Genomic DNA, 17,031 nt, shown 5'->3' on the forward strand with positions numbered 1-17,031 from the left:
TTTGCCAGAGAATAATAAGCTAAATACAGGATTAATTTTTATCAGAACACTGAATAACAATTGTCAAAATGTATGTGTACTAGATAATTATCCAGTCCATCCCAATAAGCCAATGACTTCCAGATTTAAAAAAAGACATGCAGTGTCTGCAATACATTTTGATGTTTATTTTTAGAAAGACCTCTCCCAAAGCCATAGAAGCCGAGTGTAGCCTTGTGAAAATATACAGCATATTCTGCGTCTTCTGCTGCTAGATCCGTGGTTCGTGCCACAACACATGCAGTGTGTTTTCTCACATTTGATTGTTTGTTCGTTTCTGTTTTTAACAGGTACCATACTCATCAGACCCTAAAATCAATGATTGCCCAATGGACTACCTTTGTAAAATTCTTAGTCGCCCTTAGCCAATAAAGGTCGCCTCTGGCAACAGGACGACTGCTAATTTTGAACCCAGCATTTTGCTGGTTTCTTCTCTAATGTCTGATAGCTATTTATTGACCAATGCGTGTAATAAAGTCTCTATCATTTTAATAAGTGGAATTATTCAGCACTGACCTTCCTCTTTGAAAATATCCAAATGAAGCCACGTCATGGGCAGCTTTCAACTGCTTAACCTGTCCATCGGCCGTCTTGAACAAAATAGAGAGTGAGTACAGACGCATGGCTGCTGGATTCTTCTAAGCTGTATCTGTAATACGAAGGTTTGGCATTAACATCATTAAACTAACAGACGTATTACACTGTAACAAAGAACCATCAAACATCTATAATGATAGTGATGTTCCAATGATCGATTACAATAGAAAACTGATCAGTTTGGCTCTACCGATGTGATGATCGATTATAACAATCCATAATCGATTGTGTGGGGAAATGTTACTGTAATTGTTCTGGACACCAGTTCATGTGATGGAAATGATGCAAATATGTTGGGGCTGGTGTTTGTTTTCATGTGTATAAAATGATAAAAAGATATGAAATAGTTATTAAGGTAAAATGATTAATTTGTAAGGTCCTTCCCAAATAACATGACAATAGGTGCACTGTTCTTGTAATTCTTTTACATTCATATAATTCTATCCAATTGTGTAATCGAAAGTTGATTGGTTGATGCAAACCGATTATAACCGATGCTGAAATTCATCCAATTTCTAACACTGATAATGATATTTTACCCCTTAAAGGGACACACCCTAGTTACGGCTAGTTGTTAACCATTACGGCGTTGTTTTGCGCTATTAAACCCATTTTTTCACAATAAAATTGCACTTTACTTACCGTTTATTATTTAGAATATACATTTCCATTCACCTGAAGAGTTTTTTGGTAATCCTGGTTTTTGTAATACCGTACCACAAAATGCATTTTTCGTATTTCATAAATCGCATGCTAGTCTGAGAAAAAACCGTTGAGCAGACAAGGTCTAATCTATTTTTAGAGGGGATATTTCCATTTTAATGTCACAGACGTTGGTATATCACGTGACCGTTATCATTTTGGTTCGGTTTGTTTTCTCGTGCACGGTTCGCAAAATCAACATCCGATTTGTTGTTGTTCATTTGTGAAATTTTTCTTCACAGTTCGTGAACATTTTCAGTAACAATAAAGTTCAGACAAGTAAGTGTCTCAATACAAAACGTTACAAACCCTTAAAACCAATAATTTTGCTAAGTCTTACGATATCTGGAGAGGGGATACAACCAGGACAGAACAGTTGGAACATGTCCAGGAAAGGTGAAATGAACGCACCCCAAGTCTGTGAAATTTGTCGTGACGTAGGCATTGTTGTGCTTCGAGCGACATCTACCGGTGACATCAGAATACTAACTTTCAAAATTATTTCAAGCAATTGGGACATGGAAATTCCCATGGTATTTATTGATATAAAACCTGCTTTTTCACTCCATTTGATAAAAACGTGATCCAAGTGTGTTACAGGTTTGTAGATTAACCAAATTATAATTTATTTTCACTGGATGGAACTAGGGTGTGCGGCTTTAACTACTAATGATTACCATCCAATTTCTAACACCGATAATGATATTTTATCCCTTAACTACTAATGACTACCATCCAATTTCTAACACCGATAATGATATTTTATCCCTTAACTACTAATGACTACCATCCAATTTCTAACACCGATAATGATATTTTACCCCTTAACTACTAATGACTACCATCCAATTTCTAACACCGATAATGATATTTTACCCCTTAACTACTAATGACTACCATCCAATTTCTAACACCGATAATGATATTTTACCCCTTAACTACTAATGACTACCATGAAAGTCAAGTCCAACAGATTAATTAACTTAAATCCAGGGCTAGCTCTGCCACTTGTCAAATTCACCAATGGCGAATTTTAAAAACAATTGGCAAATCAATTACCTGTAATAATTGATATTTGGTTAGAAAATAACTCAGTTTCTGGTCAGGTAAGGTCAGGTCAGAGTGTTTAACATGCACATTCAGAACAAGCGGTTGTAGCGCACGCCTGTCATGGGCACTGGTGCCCGCCTCAGTTTCTGCAATTTTTAAAGTTTTATAAATAATTTGGCAAAATTGTTTGCTCACCCTGTACATCTACTTTATATATAACTCTGTGAACAATGGGCGAAAGTCGAATGATAAAGTTATACATAAAATTCAGCTCAATATCTTCTTGAGGCATTACAAAAATTGTGGAAAACAGATGGACTGACAAAGACAAAACCTATAGTCCTCTTTGATTGGACTGGTAGATGACTAATAAAATGTTCCCTGCCATGTGCACCTACCTTCAAAGTCTTATTGAAAGCATCTGTACAGGTCTGTAAACACAATCTTGCTAGATACATACATTTATTACATAATGAAAATATATCTATGTTTTTATTGGTAAAAACCCCCAGTCAAATGACCTTCCGTAAATAGTGATATTGCCCTGAGACGGTCCCACCGGCCTGATCAAAAGTGATATTGCCCTGGGAGATTTAACCAATGAAAATAAAGCTGAGACAAAATTATATCCAATTAATGAATAGGTAACATAATGCAACATCAACTGCTAATTCTAATGTAAACAACCACAAACTTGTGACAAAATGCCTTGCTGCAACAAAAAGATAACATCTTTAGTCATTCTGAGTTTAATTCTGCAAATACGACAAAAACAAGGTCAGTAATCGTCAAATTGTGTAATTTATAAACATACCTGATACATCAAAATGCAGTTGGAATCGGCACTCTCAGGATTTTATGTTACCAATAAAAAAAAGCATTTAGAGGTAATTAGTAACTGTTAATTTTAAATGTATGTTCAGATTTATTACATTTTGTTCTTTATTTTGATACATGTATTAATATAATTTTAACACTTTTGCTGGCCATAGTGTCTAATTTAATTTTTGTCTTGGTTATGTTTTAACTGTTTATTTCCGCATTACTCTGCTTGTCATACAATGTCATAGGATTATGTGACATCATTAAATCTCATCAGTTAGAAGACATTGCAGGAAATTATATAAGAATTAGTGTATTTTGATTCTGATAAATGTACGAGTTTATGGATTTTATTGTGTAATGAAACAATTATTGACCATCATTGAGGGCAATATCGGGTTTTATGGACCAAATAAATTGATATTGACCTCGGCAAAATTAGGGTGTGCTTAGGTAACTCTCCTGAAGTGGTGCTAAGTGAGCAATTGGATGAAGTTTCAAATAAAATGTATTAAAATTTTACTGCAAGGTGATCAATCTGTCACGCTCCTAAAACTTTCCAAGAAAGAGTGAAGAGAGTGGGAGTGGTCACACCCCAGGCGTGAGTTCTAACACTGAGCTAGAACACCCCCACTTTCCAGTAGATACATAAACTAGTAATAATTTTCATTTACAAACAATTACTTGTGAAAATAAAAAAACACTCCAGCTGTTAACTTTTGTTTTCAAAACTAATACTACAGGGCTTGAACTTAACGATGACAATTGCAAAAGGCAATAAGCAGAGAACGTTTTATTCAGTGGTGTGTCGTGATTCACTATGCAGGATTCAGAGATCACTACACAATTTTAAAACACAAAACAGTAGTTGGTAATCAATTTTCATTTGACTAGACATATTGCTAATCACAATTTTTAAAACAAAATGTTACCTGAAAAGTCACTAAAACAAACCTTGCCCTACAGGCTCAAAATAGCACGGGTACTCTGACGGTAAGCAGGGGACAATATTTCAAAATTTTAGGTACAACCGGAAGTCAGTTCATGTGAGTTTTACTTAAGTAACCGATTGTTCGGTTACATGAATAGAGTTCTCGTAACTGATGAGTTAGACCTACCTAATCCTAAAACACTTGAACTACAGTTCTGTACTACATTGGTAGTTCAAATGTTTTGGGTTTTTTAAACCTCTTTTTTCTTTCATAGCTGATATATGGTACTTTTAATTTTGGAACGTAATTGTTCACCACAGCAAAGAGCGTGGAATCCACGACGTTAAACCCCCAACTGTTTGCCTGTTCACCCCCAAATATTTGTCATTTCGCCCCAAACTTTTAGTCAGATTGCCCCCAAATCCCAATTATTTGTTACTTTTTAACAATTATTGTATTGTTTCTTTAGAGGCATGTTAATAAAGTGTGTGTGTGTGTGTGTGTGTGTGTGTGTGTGTGTGTGTGTATGTGTATGTGTATGTGTGTGTGTATGTGTATATGTGTGTTTGTGTGTATGTGTGTGTATGTGTGTGTATGTATGTGTGTGTATGTGTGTGTATGTGTGTGTGTGTATGTGTGTGTTTGTGTGTGTATGTGTGTGTTTGTGTTTGTGTGTGTGTGTGTGTGTGTGTGTGTGTGTATGTGTGTGGGTATGTGTGTGTGTGTGTGTATGTGTGTTTGTGTGTATGTTTCTTTTCTTAGAAGGGAGGAATTGTTGTCTTTCCACGATTTGGACGGATCATGAGTCAGTCCGGCACCGATGATATAATCACCAGTTTAATTAATTTAAGAGGGCTTTGAATCGCAATGCCAATTCAATATGGCCTCTTCTGGTGAGCATTATTCTAACAGAGGGATTATCTTTATGGGGGCAAACTGGTTAAGCACGTGGGGAAGAACTGACATCCTATTTGGGGGTGAACTGACTGGGGGCGAGCAGACCTGGGCGCGAACTGACTGGTGTCGAACTGGCTTGGGGGCGAAACGTCTGGTACCCAAGAGTGTGACATGTATAGGCTGGCACCAAAGTTATAAGATGGTCAGACATACAGCGACAAGTGAGCTATGACATTAAACAAGTGGGGGTAATGACATCTGTTGTGTGATTTCGTTTTTGAAATCAGATTAGGTCCAAAATATTATGGCGACTTTGACTTGTCACTACTGCTAATAACTTGGCAACATGAGCAGACTTTCAGTGAGAAAAAAAACCCTCATTTCGCCAGCAAGATTAGCTTCCCCCATTGCAAAAAGTCATTTCTTACTCTAGTCATTTCGTACCATAACTGAAAGTTATATCGTACCATGGCATAACAATTTATAACAATTACCCCGGTAGTGTCTTTTACAAAATAACATTAAAGTTAAAATCTGTGGTTAATTTAAGGGATATTTTATCAGCAAAAGACTAAAAATTATTGCCATTTTGTATAATTTTTGATTATGCTATTGCAAGCTGTAACGAGGTCTGACTGCATACATGTATAACTTGTTGTTTTCGTATGTTCTAGCTAGGATTTTGATGCGCTAATTTAATTGTCATATATGTAGGAATATCTATGCTGGTTTTAATTTACAAAACGTTTTTGGAGGGAGGGGGATTTATTAACCCAAATTTATTATTCTTAAAGGGACACACCCTAGTTGTTAACCATTACGTCATTGTTTTTCGCTATTAAACCCATTTTCTCACAAATAAAATTGCACTTAACTTACATTTTATTAAGTAGAATATACATTTCCATTCACCGTAAGTGTTTTATGGTAATCCTGGTGTTTGTAATACCACAAAATGTATTTTTCGTATTTCTTAAAATTGGTATAGCACGTGACCGTTATCATTTTGTTTCGGTTTGTTTTCTCGTGCACGGTTCGCGCAATCGACATCCGATTTGTTGTCGTTTGCTTGTCGTTCATTTGTGAGGTTTTTCTTCACAATTCGTGAACATTTTCATTAACAATAAAGTTCAGACAACTAAGTATCTCAATATAAAATGTTACAAACCCTTAAAACCAATACTTTTGCTAAGTCTTACGATATCTGGAGAGGGGATACAACCTTGGGGGTGGGGGGCACAAGCTATATTGTTACCTTTATTTAAATAGAGTAGGAAAAAAAAAAAAACTTACATTTTCGTCCTGGGGAGGGGAAGTGCCTCCCCACCCCTGGTTCCTACAGACAGTAGCAGCAGCAGCAGCAGCAGCAGCAGCAGCAGCAGCACCACCACCACCAGCACCACCACCACCATTTATTATTTCAAACACTGTAGTATAGTCAACATGTCAGTGACGGACTATCATTGTCGTCTTATTCCGATTCAAGTATCATGATTGCTGAAGTAGCCTCAACAGAAGCACCCATGTTGGTAAAGTAACTTCCTGTTCCAAACTCATTCCGTTCGCTGTCCAGGACAGAACAGTTGGAACATGCCCAGGAGTGGTGAAAGGAACGCACCCTAAGTCTGTGTGCACTCTTGGAAATTTGTCGTGACATAGGCATTTCTGTGCTTCGAGCGACGTCTACTGGTGACATCAGAATACTAACTTTCAAAATTATTTCAAGTAATTGGGTCACGGGGATTCCCATGGTATTTATCGATATAAAACCTGCTTTTCACTCTATTTTATAAAAACGTGATCTAAGTATGTTACAGTTTTGCAGATTAACCAAAATTAAAATTAATTTTCACGGGCTGAAGCTAGGGCGTGCGACTTTAAATAGGTCAGTGGTCTGTGGCAATATGCCTTTAAGATGTTATCTACTAACAGAGACTTTTAGACGACTGTAATTACATATCAAATATATTTTTCTGCATAAAATATTAATGGCTGTATATTAAACGTGTTTCCGATCGTTCTAATATTTGTACTAGGTTAAATTTCATTTTATTTCCTAAAACATATTTTGTTCGTACGTACGAAATTATTTGAAGACAAAATCCAGTTTGGGCTTCTTACAAATATTAAGTCGACCAGAAACACATTGAATATACAGACACTGATTTTCTAAACAAGAAACTATATTTAATATGTAAGTTTAATCGTAGAAATTATTTATTAGTCGAAAACACCTTACAATGCAGCAAACTCGGGAATGTCCCTTTAAATTTGGATGTTTGATGAAACAGTACATTCATCGCCGTATGCAATATTATTGTACTAATGTACTAAATATAGACACTATTAAAAAAATCTTGTTCCAGCCAGTGTGCCGTGGTATGTCCTATCCAGGGCTCGCGCTGCCTGTAGCCAAATTAGCCATTGGCTAATTTTTACAAAAAATGGCTAATAAAATTTGCAAGTGGCTAAAATTTTGGCTAAGCCATTTTCTGTCTTCTGATGTGAACAAATGGTTACATAATCTATCCGACACCTGAAGCATAATAATACTACCAAATATTCAATTAGCGTAATAGCGATCTCGCGACCGGTAACGAGAAACGGGTGTCATGCAGAATACAGCGTAGGCCTTATAATGTTTGCTTATTTTAATAATCACGGTTATTAATTTTAACGGCATGCATTCATCATGTATGACAGCAATGTCTGGAAGATCTGTAACTTGTTATTTTTACTTTGTAAAATCTTTGAACCAAAAACAGACCGACAATGCGTGTCAATTTGAATACACATGCCAGTTCAGGGCCGAAAGACATGTAAGCTATCTCAAGGGCTGAGTTCAGCCAGACTGAGCGAAAACAAAACGTTCGCTAGACTGGTTTGTGCGCTTCACGTTAAACCAAATGGACACGACGGACACCAATTAAATAGTTCGCGAACGTTAGCAAGAACGTTCGTTAGCTGAACTGAGGGGCTCTCGGCGCGAATATACGTCACGCTTCAGAGTCGGCTGACACCCGCGTGTCAAGAGACATCGTTGCGCACATTAAACAATACGATTACGCAAAAGTAAATCTTGATGTAAATTTGTAGAAAAACAATAGTTGTTCGCATCAATGAATACCTAACTGCAGTTTTTGTTTATTCCTTTGTCTTTGTTAATTTCGCACTCATGCAGATCGCGATCGCTGGAAATGAACATGCAGTATTTAAATTGCAGTTAAATGTACACTGAATAAAATTAGTTTACAATAATCATATTTGTTAGATAATTTTAGATATAAATTTGTAAGACTGAGGTGACATTTAATAAGTCAGCTGGATTTTAAAAAGACCATAAATTTTAAGTTTATTAAAGGTTTTTTGTTTGTTTGTGGGGGATTTTTGTGGGGTTTTTTTGTTTTATAAATGGAGTATACTATGAAGTCGGTATTCTTAGCTGAGGTATTTTGTAAGCAGAAATCACAACAAGCATTTAACTGCTAAAACAAATTTGGCTAAAGCATTTTGAATATGGCTAATAAAAATTCCATTTGGCTAATATTCTGGCTACAGGTATTTTTGATCCAGGGTGAGCCCTGCCTATCCTGTCTGTGGGATGGTGTATATAAACGATGAAACTAATGGAAAAAAGGAGCGGTTTTTCTCTAAGACTAAATTTCAAAATTACCAAATGTTTGACATCCAACAGCCGATTATTAATAAATCAATATGCTCTAGTGGTGTCGTTAAATAAAATCAAACTTTAACTATTAAAATGTTTTACAAAAGGTTGGATCACCTAAAAAATCATATACTTTTTTTTATTATATATAGTATTTATACCATTTAATATCATGCCCAAATGTAATTTAAAATAAATAAATGAAATAATTAAAGAAATCAAGAAATGAAAAAAAGAGAATGATTAGAAATAAATAAAAATAAATAAAGAAATAAAAGAACAAACAAATTTTAAAATTGACATAAGGATATATTTGTATCGAGTTGCTCACTGCATTTAAAAACGGCTATTATTGCATGTCATGGTCTAGAGAGATTTCATTAAATAGCTTTTTGTAGACATGCTTTTAACAAAACACAGTTATGCCTTCATAGACCAAATAACCAGTGTTGCTTGTTTACTCTGTGCCATATTATAAAGATGCAATCAATGTGTCATTGATAAGGACTACTGACATCAGTTAAAACTATATGTATCTTGGTCTGGGTATTTGCAAAGGCAACAATTACTTTCAAAAATTTACTTATCAAAATAAATGTTGCATTTGATGTTCTGTCAAAGTTTATCATGATGGTCTACTTTCAACTAGGTGTTTGCTAGGTGGTGTGTGGTTATGTGCGTGACGGTGTGAGGATTACTTTGCATTCAAGCTTTGTAAGACTGCCTGTCCGCTCGTCTGCAGTCATATCGACTAACAATAGAAAAGAACAAAACATATTACGTTACTGCTGTCGGCTTTCACAACTGTGGCCAAACAATGTATTGTCAAACGTTTTTTAGTTGGGAATTCAGACTCGTAACAACACTGTACACGCTTTGAGAGGAAAGCAAGATTTTGTATTTTTGTTTGACAATGAATTAGGGCAGGGCGTTGATAATTAGGGGGCGGTGCGGAAACAAACACGGCAGGGCGGTACAAAACGGGGGCAGGGCGCAGCGCCCTTCTATTTATTGCTAGATAGAACACTGTTTGTGTTTTTGACTAATTATCTGGAGCCATTTCACACAAAATCGAAGTTCTTAGTTAGTAGTAAATACCAAATACGGCTCTTGTCAAGTAAAATGGAAATAACAGTTGACAGGTATTATGGTTATCAATAACAATATACTGCACAACCTGTCCAAATAAAATTTAAAAAAACCACACTGCTTTTATGCTATATTCGATTTGTTTTCTATATATATATATACTGGTATGAAATGACTATTGTCCGAATCAAATTGTTAACAACTACAAAAAATTACTCTCCTATCTTTAATTGCCGTTAGATTTCCTCCAAAGTTTGTCCAGACACAAATCGCAAAAAAACCCACTACAAATATACAGATTCCACACACGAGACTGCAACGATGTCGCCGATATTGTCTTTGCTGAGATTGCATAGGGAAAAATACATGCAGTTTTCTGCCATCTACCATGTTGCTTGTTTATGGAATATTCTTCAAGAGGGGTGAAAGCCTCCAAAGTATGTGACACAATTACTATGAAATCGATGATCTCTAGTGATATCATTAAAATAATAATAATAATAATGACGTCATCACGTTTGCTTTTATATCATAACATGTTATGACGTTGTTAGATTAAGTCCTATCCTTTCACCCCTCTTGAAGAATATTCCATAAAAAGTCAAAATGGCAGCTGATACAAAATTACATGATTTTTTCCCTATGCGCTCTCAGTGAAGTCGATATAGGTGACATGGTTATCATCTGGTATGTGGAATCTGTGTCATTGTAATGGTTTTTTCAAGATTTGTGTCTGGACAAACTTTGGAGGAAATCTAACGGCAATTAAAGGTAGGAGAGTAATTTTTCGTAGTTGTTAACAATTTGGTTCGGACAATAGGGTACGAAATGACTAGGGTAAGAAATGACTGGGGTACGAAATGACTGGTGTACGAAATGACTTTTCACAATGGTACAAAATGACTTTTTGCAATGGTACGAAATGACCAGGGTACAAAATTACTTGGGTACGAAATGACCAGGCAGCATGGTACGAAATGGATGGTACGATATGACTTGGGTACAAATAGTTCACCAAGGTAAACATCTACGGTCCATTTTTTTTACATTTTGACATTTATTGGACCCGATGTTTACAACTTGAACAGCAAAAACAAGCGTGCAGTTTCCGCCCAGATTTCAGGCGGAATCGAAACAACCATGGAATTAATTATTTCGTGGCGAAATATGAGATGTACGCATAAATAGACAGTTTGTCCAAATAGTAATTCTGCATTGATCCAATTTTCAGTTACGAACAAAATCTCGAATATTCCCGCCGGCCATTGTGAGCATATTTAAAATGTGATTGAAAACTGTTGGTGGAATCGGATTATTTTTATTATTATTCGTCTCGGGTTCACGAGTTTATTCCACGATATTTAATGGAATATCACGTTTAATAATAATAAATATCTAAAACTTAATTAATGAATAATATTTTTTAAAAATCAATTAATTGATAATAAATTAATAATAACAATTAAATTTAACTGAATAAAACCCCTAAAATAACTAATGACCAGTAATTATAGCTAAAAAAAAGAAATGAAATTAAAACAAAAAAGAAGAGAAAAAAAATAGAGAAAAACCTTTGAAACACATGTAAGCAATGGCCTGTAATAATAATATTTAAAAACAATTACTAAAGGAAATAATAATTTTGGAAAAAGTAAATAAATGAAGGCCTTAAAATAAGTAATGACCTGTACTAACAATCATTATTTTTTCAATAATAATAAAAAAGAATAATACACCCCAAAACTTTAAAGGGACACACCCTAGTTACGTTTATTTGTTAACCATTACGGCGTTGTTTTTTGCTATTAAACCCCATTTTTCATAAATAAAATTGCACTTTACTTACATTTTATTATTTAGAATACACATTTCCATTCACCTGAAGTGCTTTTTGGTAATCCTGATGTTTGTAAAACCACAAAATGCATTTTTTTGCATTTTTTCACAAGACGTGTTGTCGAGAAAAAAACGTTAAGCAAGCGAGGTCCAATCTATTTTTAGAGGGGATATTTCCATTTCAATGTCACAGACGTTGGTTTATGGTTGCATAGTACCAAAGAAGAGAGTACCGTGTCAAAGTTTGATGTGCACCGTCAAATATTTACGGAGTAAAAGCAGCTATGGGTGTGATTGGTAGTAATATGTGACATTGATTATTTGTGCAAATACTATTATCCATTGACAATAAATAAATACACTTTTATTTGTTATACAGTTGTTATGCAGTATATACCAGAGGTTGAAACTAATGCGGGGTACCCCCAAAAATGGAACTGCAATTTTCAGCAAAAATGACGGTTGCTATTAAAAACATAAATTAAATCTCTTAAATAATAAGTGACCCCCCATTTTCTTGCAGCTAGATTAGATGTGAGGTGCCACACTTTCTATTGCTGTACTTCCTGGGTGTGTTGAAACGCTGCTTATATCAGTTTTATTAGTAAACGTTAACATTATCGGCAATAGGAACTGATTTGGTCTAATGGAACCATATCACGTGACCGTTATCATTTTGGTTCGGTTTGTTTTCTCGTGCACGGTTCGCGCAATGAACATCCGATTTGTTGTTGTTCATTTGTGAGATTTTTCATCACAGTTCATGAACATTTTCAGTAACAATAAAGTTCAGACAAGTGTCTCAATACTATTAGTTACGCGGTTTTTGCCAGGGCGTATGGGATTGTACGCCCCTTCAAATTCTGTATTTCCTGAGGCGAAGCCAAGGAAATACAGAATTTGAAGGGGCGTACAATCATGTACGCCCTGGCAAAAACCGCGTAACGAATTTATTACCTTTTAGATCTTTTTCAAACATTTTGAACAAATCACACAAAGATTTTTAAGGTTTAAAATATTTTTATAAGATAAAATTTCAAATAAAACACAAAAATATTATTTTTTAAAGGAATACGCTTTATATGAATTTTAGAAATATACTAACATTTTTAAAAACTATTTATACACTAAGATATGCCATTTACCAGATAATACTATAGAAATTAAAATACTATAACTAACTGAAAATATTTCTACTTTTATCAGGGTAATACAAATCACTAATCTAGATTTAACTACAAACATTTTTAACTTTAATTATTAATTTAAGTGAATTATTCAAGTTGATTTAATATGTATGAAATGTTCAACTTCTGTTATTAATGCAGAAAATGTTAATAAATAGCAGAACATTTTTTTATTCTTATTCTTATTGGCCATTGTAGCGAGCTGTCAAACGCAGACGATTTGTAAACAAAGGGGGACAACTCTTATCACCTTAATGACACGGGTCTTGTCAATTTATAAATAAAAATTATTACACGGAAAACTACCAAACAACTGATTACACTCGGGCACATAGATATTTATCAAACTATACTTACCCGTATAACATTCCAAAGAATGCATGTCATGCGTTTTTCAAAGAAATAGTTTTGTTATAGTTCGGTCGCCTACACAGTGATAGTTCCCGCCATTAAATTTACAATGCAGTAGCATGAGTATGCGAAAATCTATATTTTCTATATTTTTTGGTTATAACATGTTCAAGAAAGTATGTATTTAAAAATATTAAAGTAATAAAAAAAAAGCTTACCATAAATCGCAATCTCTTTCAAACAGAATTCAATACGTATTTCCTAGTTTAAGAGCTGAGGTGCGAGAGTGAAAAAGCAAAACAATAACAATTCTGCCGAACTTACAAAGCGGAAGTCACGTGATAGTTTCGTACACCCTGGCAAATTTTGTATTGGTGCCCAAATTCTGTATTGACCCGGAAAATGACACGGTGTACCTGTGGTATGGATTAGCTATTGACCAATCAAAACGCATGAAATTTATCTAAAAGGTAATAAAAAACGTTACAAACCCTTAAAACCAATAATTTTGCTAAGTCTTACGATATCTGGAGAGGGGATACAACCAGGACAGAACAGTTGGAACATGTCCAGGAGAGGTGAAACGAACGCACCACAAGTCTGTGAAATTTGTCGAGCCACATCTACCGGTGACATCAGAATACTAACTTTCAAAATTATTTCAAGCAATTGGGACATGGGGATTCCCATGGTATTTATCGATATAAAACCTGCTTTTTCACTCCATTTGATAAAAACGTGATCTAAGTGTGTTACAGGTTTGTAGATTAACCAAATTATAATTTATTTTCGCTGGATGGAACTAGGGTGTGCGGCTTTAATGTGATAATATACTCTTCAAAAAAAGAAACGCAAAAGGGTACAAATGGGTTATAACTCCGATTTTATGTTTCCTACCGGTTCATGCTTTGTGAATATAAGGTCATTGTATGTCCCAAACACATTCCCACGGTTACATTCGATAAAACGCAGCTACTGTACAATAAAGTTCCAAAATGTGAATATTCGCAAAAACGCAGCCACGTGCAAACCATGTCACCACTGCACGTGCGTTGTCTGCACGTGCAACATGAACACCGACAGTATAAAATTGCAGGGTGTTCGCTTGCCTGGCCTCTGTATCTGGCCGACATTTGACAATCCAGGACATGCCACGTCTCAGTGAACCGCAGAGAAACAATGCCATCGGCCGACTAGACGCAGGCGAATCCAGAACGGCCGTTGCCAGGGCATTCCATGTGTCCCCAAGCACCATCTCCAGACTGTGGGACCGTTACCAGCAACATGGATCAACACGTGACCTCCCTAGATCCGGTCAACCACGGGTCACTACCCCCGGGCAGGACCGCCATATCCGGGTATGCCACCTTCGGGAACGATTGACTACTGCCACCTCCACAGCCGCAGCAATACCAGGTTTGCGCAGGATATCCGACCAGACCGTACGGAACCGCCTACGTGAGGTAGGAATTCGTGCCAGACGTCCAGTTCGAGGTGTCATCTTAACACCACAACACCGTCGACTCCGACTGCAGTGGTGCCAGATTCATCGACAATGGCCTCAACTGCGATGGAGACAGGTGTGGTTCAGTGACGAGTCCCGATTTCTGCTCCGACGTCATGATGGAAGATGTCGCGTGTATAGGCGTCGTGGTGAACGTTATGCGGCAAACTGCGTGCAGGAAGTGGACAGATTCGGCGGGGGTAGTGTCATGGTGTGGGCAGCCATCTTACACACTGGCAGAACTGACCTGGTCCACGTGCAGGGCAACCAGAATGCACAGGGCTACATTGACCAGATCCTCCGCCCACACATCGTTCCAGTTATGGCCAACGCCAACGCAGTGTTCCAACATGACAACGCCAGGCCTCACACAGCACGTCTCACAACGGCTTTCCTACAGAACAACAACATTAATGTCCTTCCTTGGCCATCGATATCACCGGATTTGAACCCAATTGAGCATCTATGGGACGAGTTGGACCGACGCCTCCGACAGCGACAACCACAGCCCCAGACCCTGCCCGAGCTGGCAGCAGCCTTGCAGGCCGAGTGGGCCACCATCCCCCGGGACGTCATCCGTACTCTGGTTGCTTCAATGGGCAGGCGGTGCCAGGCAGTTGTCAACACACGCGGAGGCCACACCCGGTATTGACTCCTGATGACCTTGACCTTGGTGGTGTGTCCTATCACTTACTCACAATGGACTAGAGTCAATTGTGAACAATCCTGCAACATTTGGTAATTATCGGACTCACCATTCAATAATTAAATCAATTCTCCAAATGTTACGACAATGTGGTTTTGCGTTTCTTCTTTTGAAGAGTATATTATTAACAATGCATATAATGCAACCCACACAAAGCACATATGTAGAAACAAAAATAACAAAATAAATAAATTTAATAATCAATTCCATTCAGTTCCGCAATATTTCTTTTTACTGGGTGTACGTAAAATGCTTGATACGAATAATTCTCGTTCCGCATTTTCGATGTGCCAGGATAAAAATAGCTTTCAAATGTTTAAATGTGTCATCTTCAAACATCTAATCCTGGAAAGGTTACCAAAGGTATTGTACTTAATATTTTTGTCTAAAATTTATTAAAATATGTTGTTGTACGTGTTGAGGCTCTTAAATAAAGCACATATGCCTGATTTTATTAAATCGTGATTGCAAATGGAAAATTTTATCCAATGGATAAACGTTATGGCACAGCAATAAACAGCACAATAATAAATATCGTGCCGGAGACGTTTATCTTGATGAACTAGGGTACAAAGTGACTATGATTCAAATGGATGACAGAAAGTACTTGTATAATAATTACCTGTGTTTATTATCACCAGTAAGTAAGAAATAAGGTAGAACCCTTCTGGCTTCTCAGTTAGTAGAGTTACTGTTTAAGTTTGTAATCGGAATGACAACTGCACCCTAGTCAGTGAACTGGTGTGAACACAAATCAGTGTCTATCTACTTGGTTTTGTTCAGTTGATTCCAATCCAGGCAAAAACAATTGTTATCCGTTATAAACTTATACTCTTATAGATGTGCCAATAAAAGAGATCCAATCATAAGACCGTCAACTTTGCCAAGCTGTTCAGTGTTCCAAATCGTAAAAATTCTGAAAATTGAAATGAGTCAAAACAGGAAGTGACGCTGCACTAGTTTAGGGTAGTTTCGAATAAAATAACAAATCTGCTAACAGCAGGAATCAAACACCTCGTAAAAGGCATAGCTTGGGTTAGGAATTTAAGATAAACTTTTCAAAAAGTATTATGACGGGGAAATTTGTTTACGTAAACAGAAACAAGTTCCAAAAGTTCCGGTAAAATAAAACTGATACCCTACTTGAACTGAGTAATAAAAACCAGTCTATTACAATCCGCCTACTTCCGTTAATTAATCATCCAAATAAGTCCGGAACCTTTCGGATAATTTCGTAACGTTCGCAATTTGACAATAATACATGCATGTACATGTACGTTTGGGAATTTTGAAAATTTCCATGGAAAGTTTTGAAAATATGGCCCGGAATTTTTGAATTTTGGGTATTAATTATTTTGTCAAATATTTCATATAAATACATAATATATAATATACCTAATAATATTAACTTTCATGGGTGGGTTTCCCCTTTCATCTCATACATTTGTTGCCAAATTCCAACTAAATATTTAGAAGATAACCATATGTTGTTTTTAGATTTGCGGGTGTTATTGTCTATCTGATGCCGCAAATGTCATTTTTGACCGAAGGCGTTAGCCTGAGTTCAAAAATGATACATTTGCGGGCATTAAATAGACAATAACACCCACAAATCTAAAAACTCCATATGGTTATGTCCATTGTATACTGAA

The 17,031-nt window shown here is 36.2% G+C and overlaps 1 protein-coding gene across 2 annotated transcripts in view; it reads right to left on the reverse strand.

Annotated features, from left to right (window-relative positions):
- LOC121382794 (synaptobrevin homolog YKT6-like) overlaps positions 1-16,504 on the reverse strand; it is a 44,900-nt gene extending 28,396 nt beyond the window's left edge. For both annotated transcript variants that reach the window (XR_005959219.1, XM_041512406.1), the window contains exons 1-2: positions 16,002-16,504; positions 556-688 (exon numbers count right to left, since the gene is read on the reverse strand). Coding sequence is in view for 1 of the 2 variants with exons in the window: in XM_041512406.1 (XP_041368340.1) it covers positions 556-662 (107 nt within the window). In the remaining variant the exon portion in view is untranslated. The remainder of the gene's footprint in view (positions 1-555; positions 689-16,001) is intronic.
- Between the last annotated feature and the right edge of the window lie 527 nt (positions 16,505-17,031).

Source organism: Gigantopelta aegis, chromosome 10, assembly GCF_016097555.1.
Source record: "Gigantopelta aegis isolate Gae_Host chromosome 10, Gae_host_genome, whole genome shotgun sequence".
Lineage (NCBI taxonomy): Eukaryota > Metazoa > Mollusca > Gastropoda > Neomphalida > Peltospiridae > Gigantopelta > Gigantopelta aegis.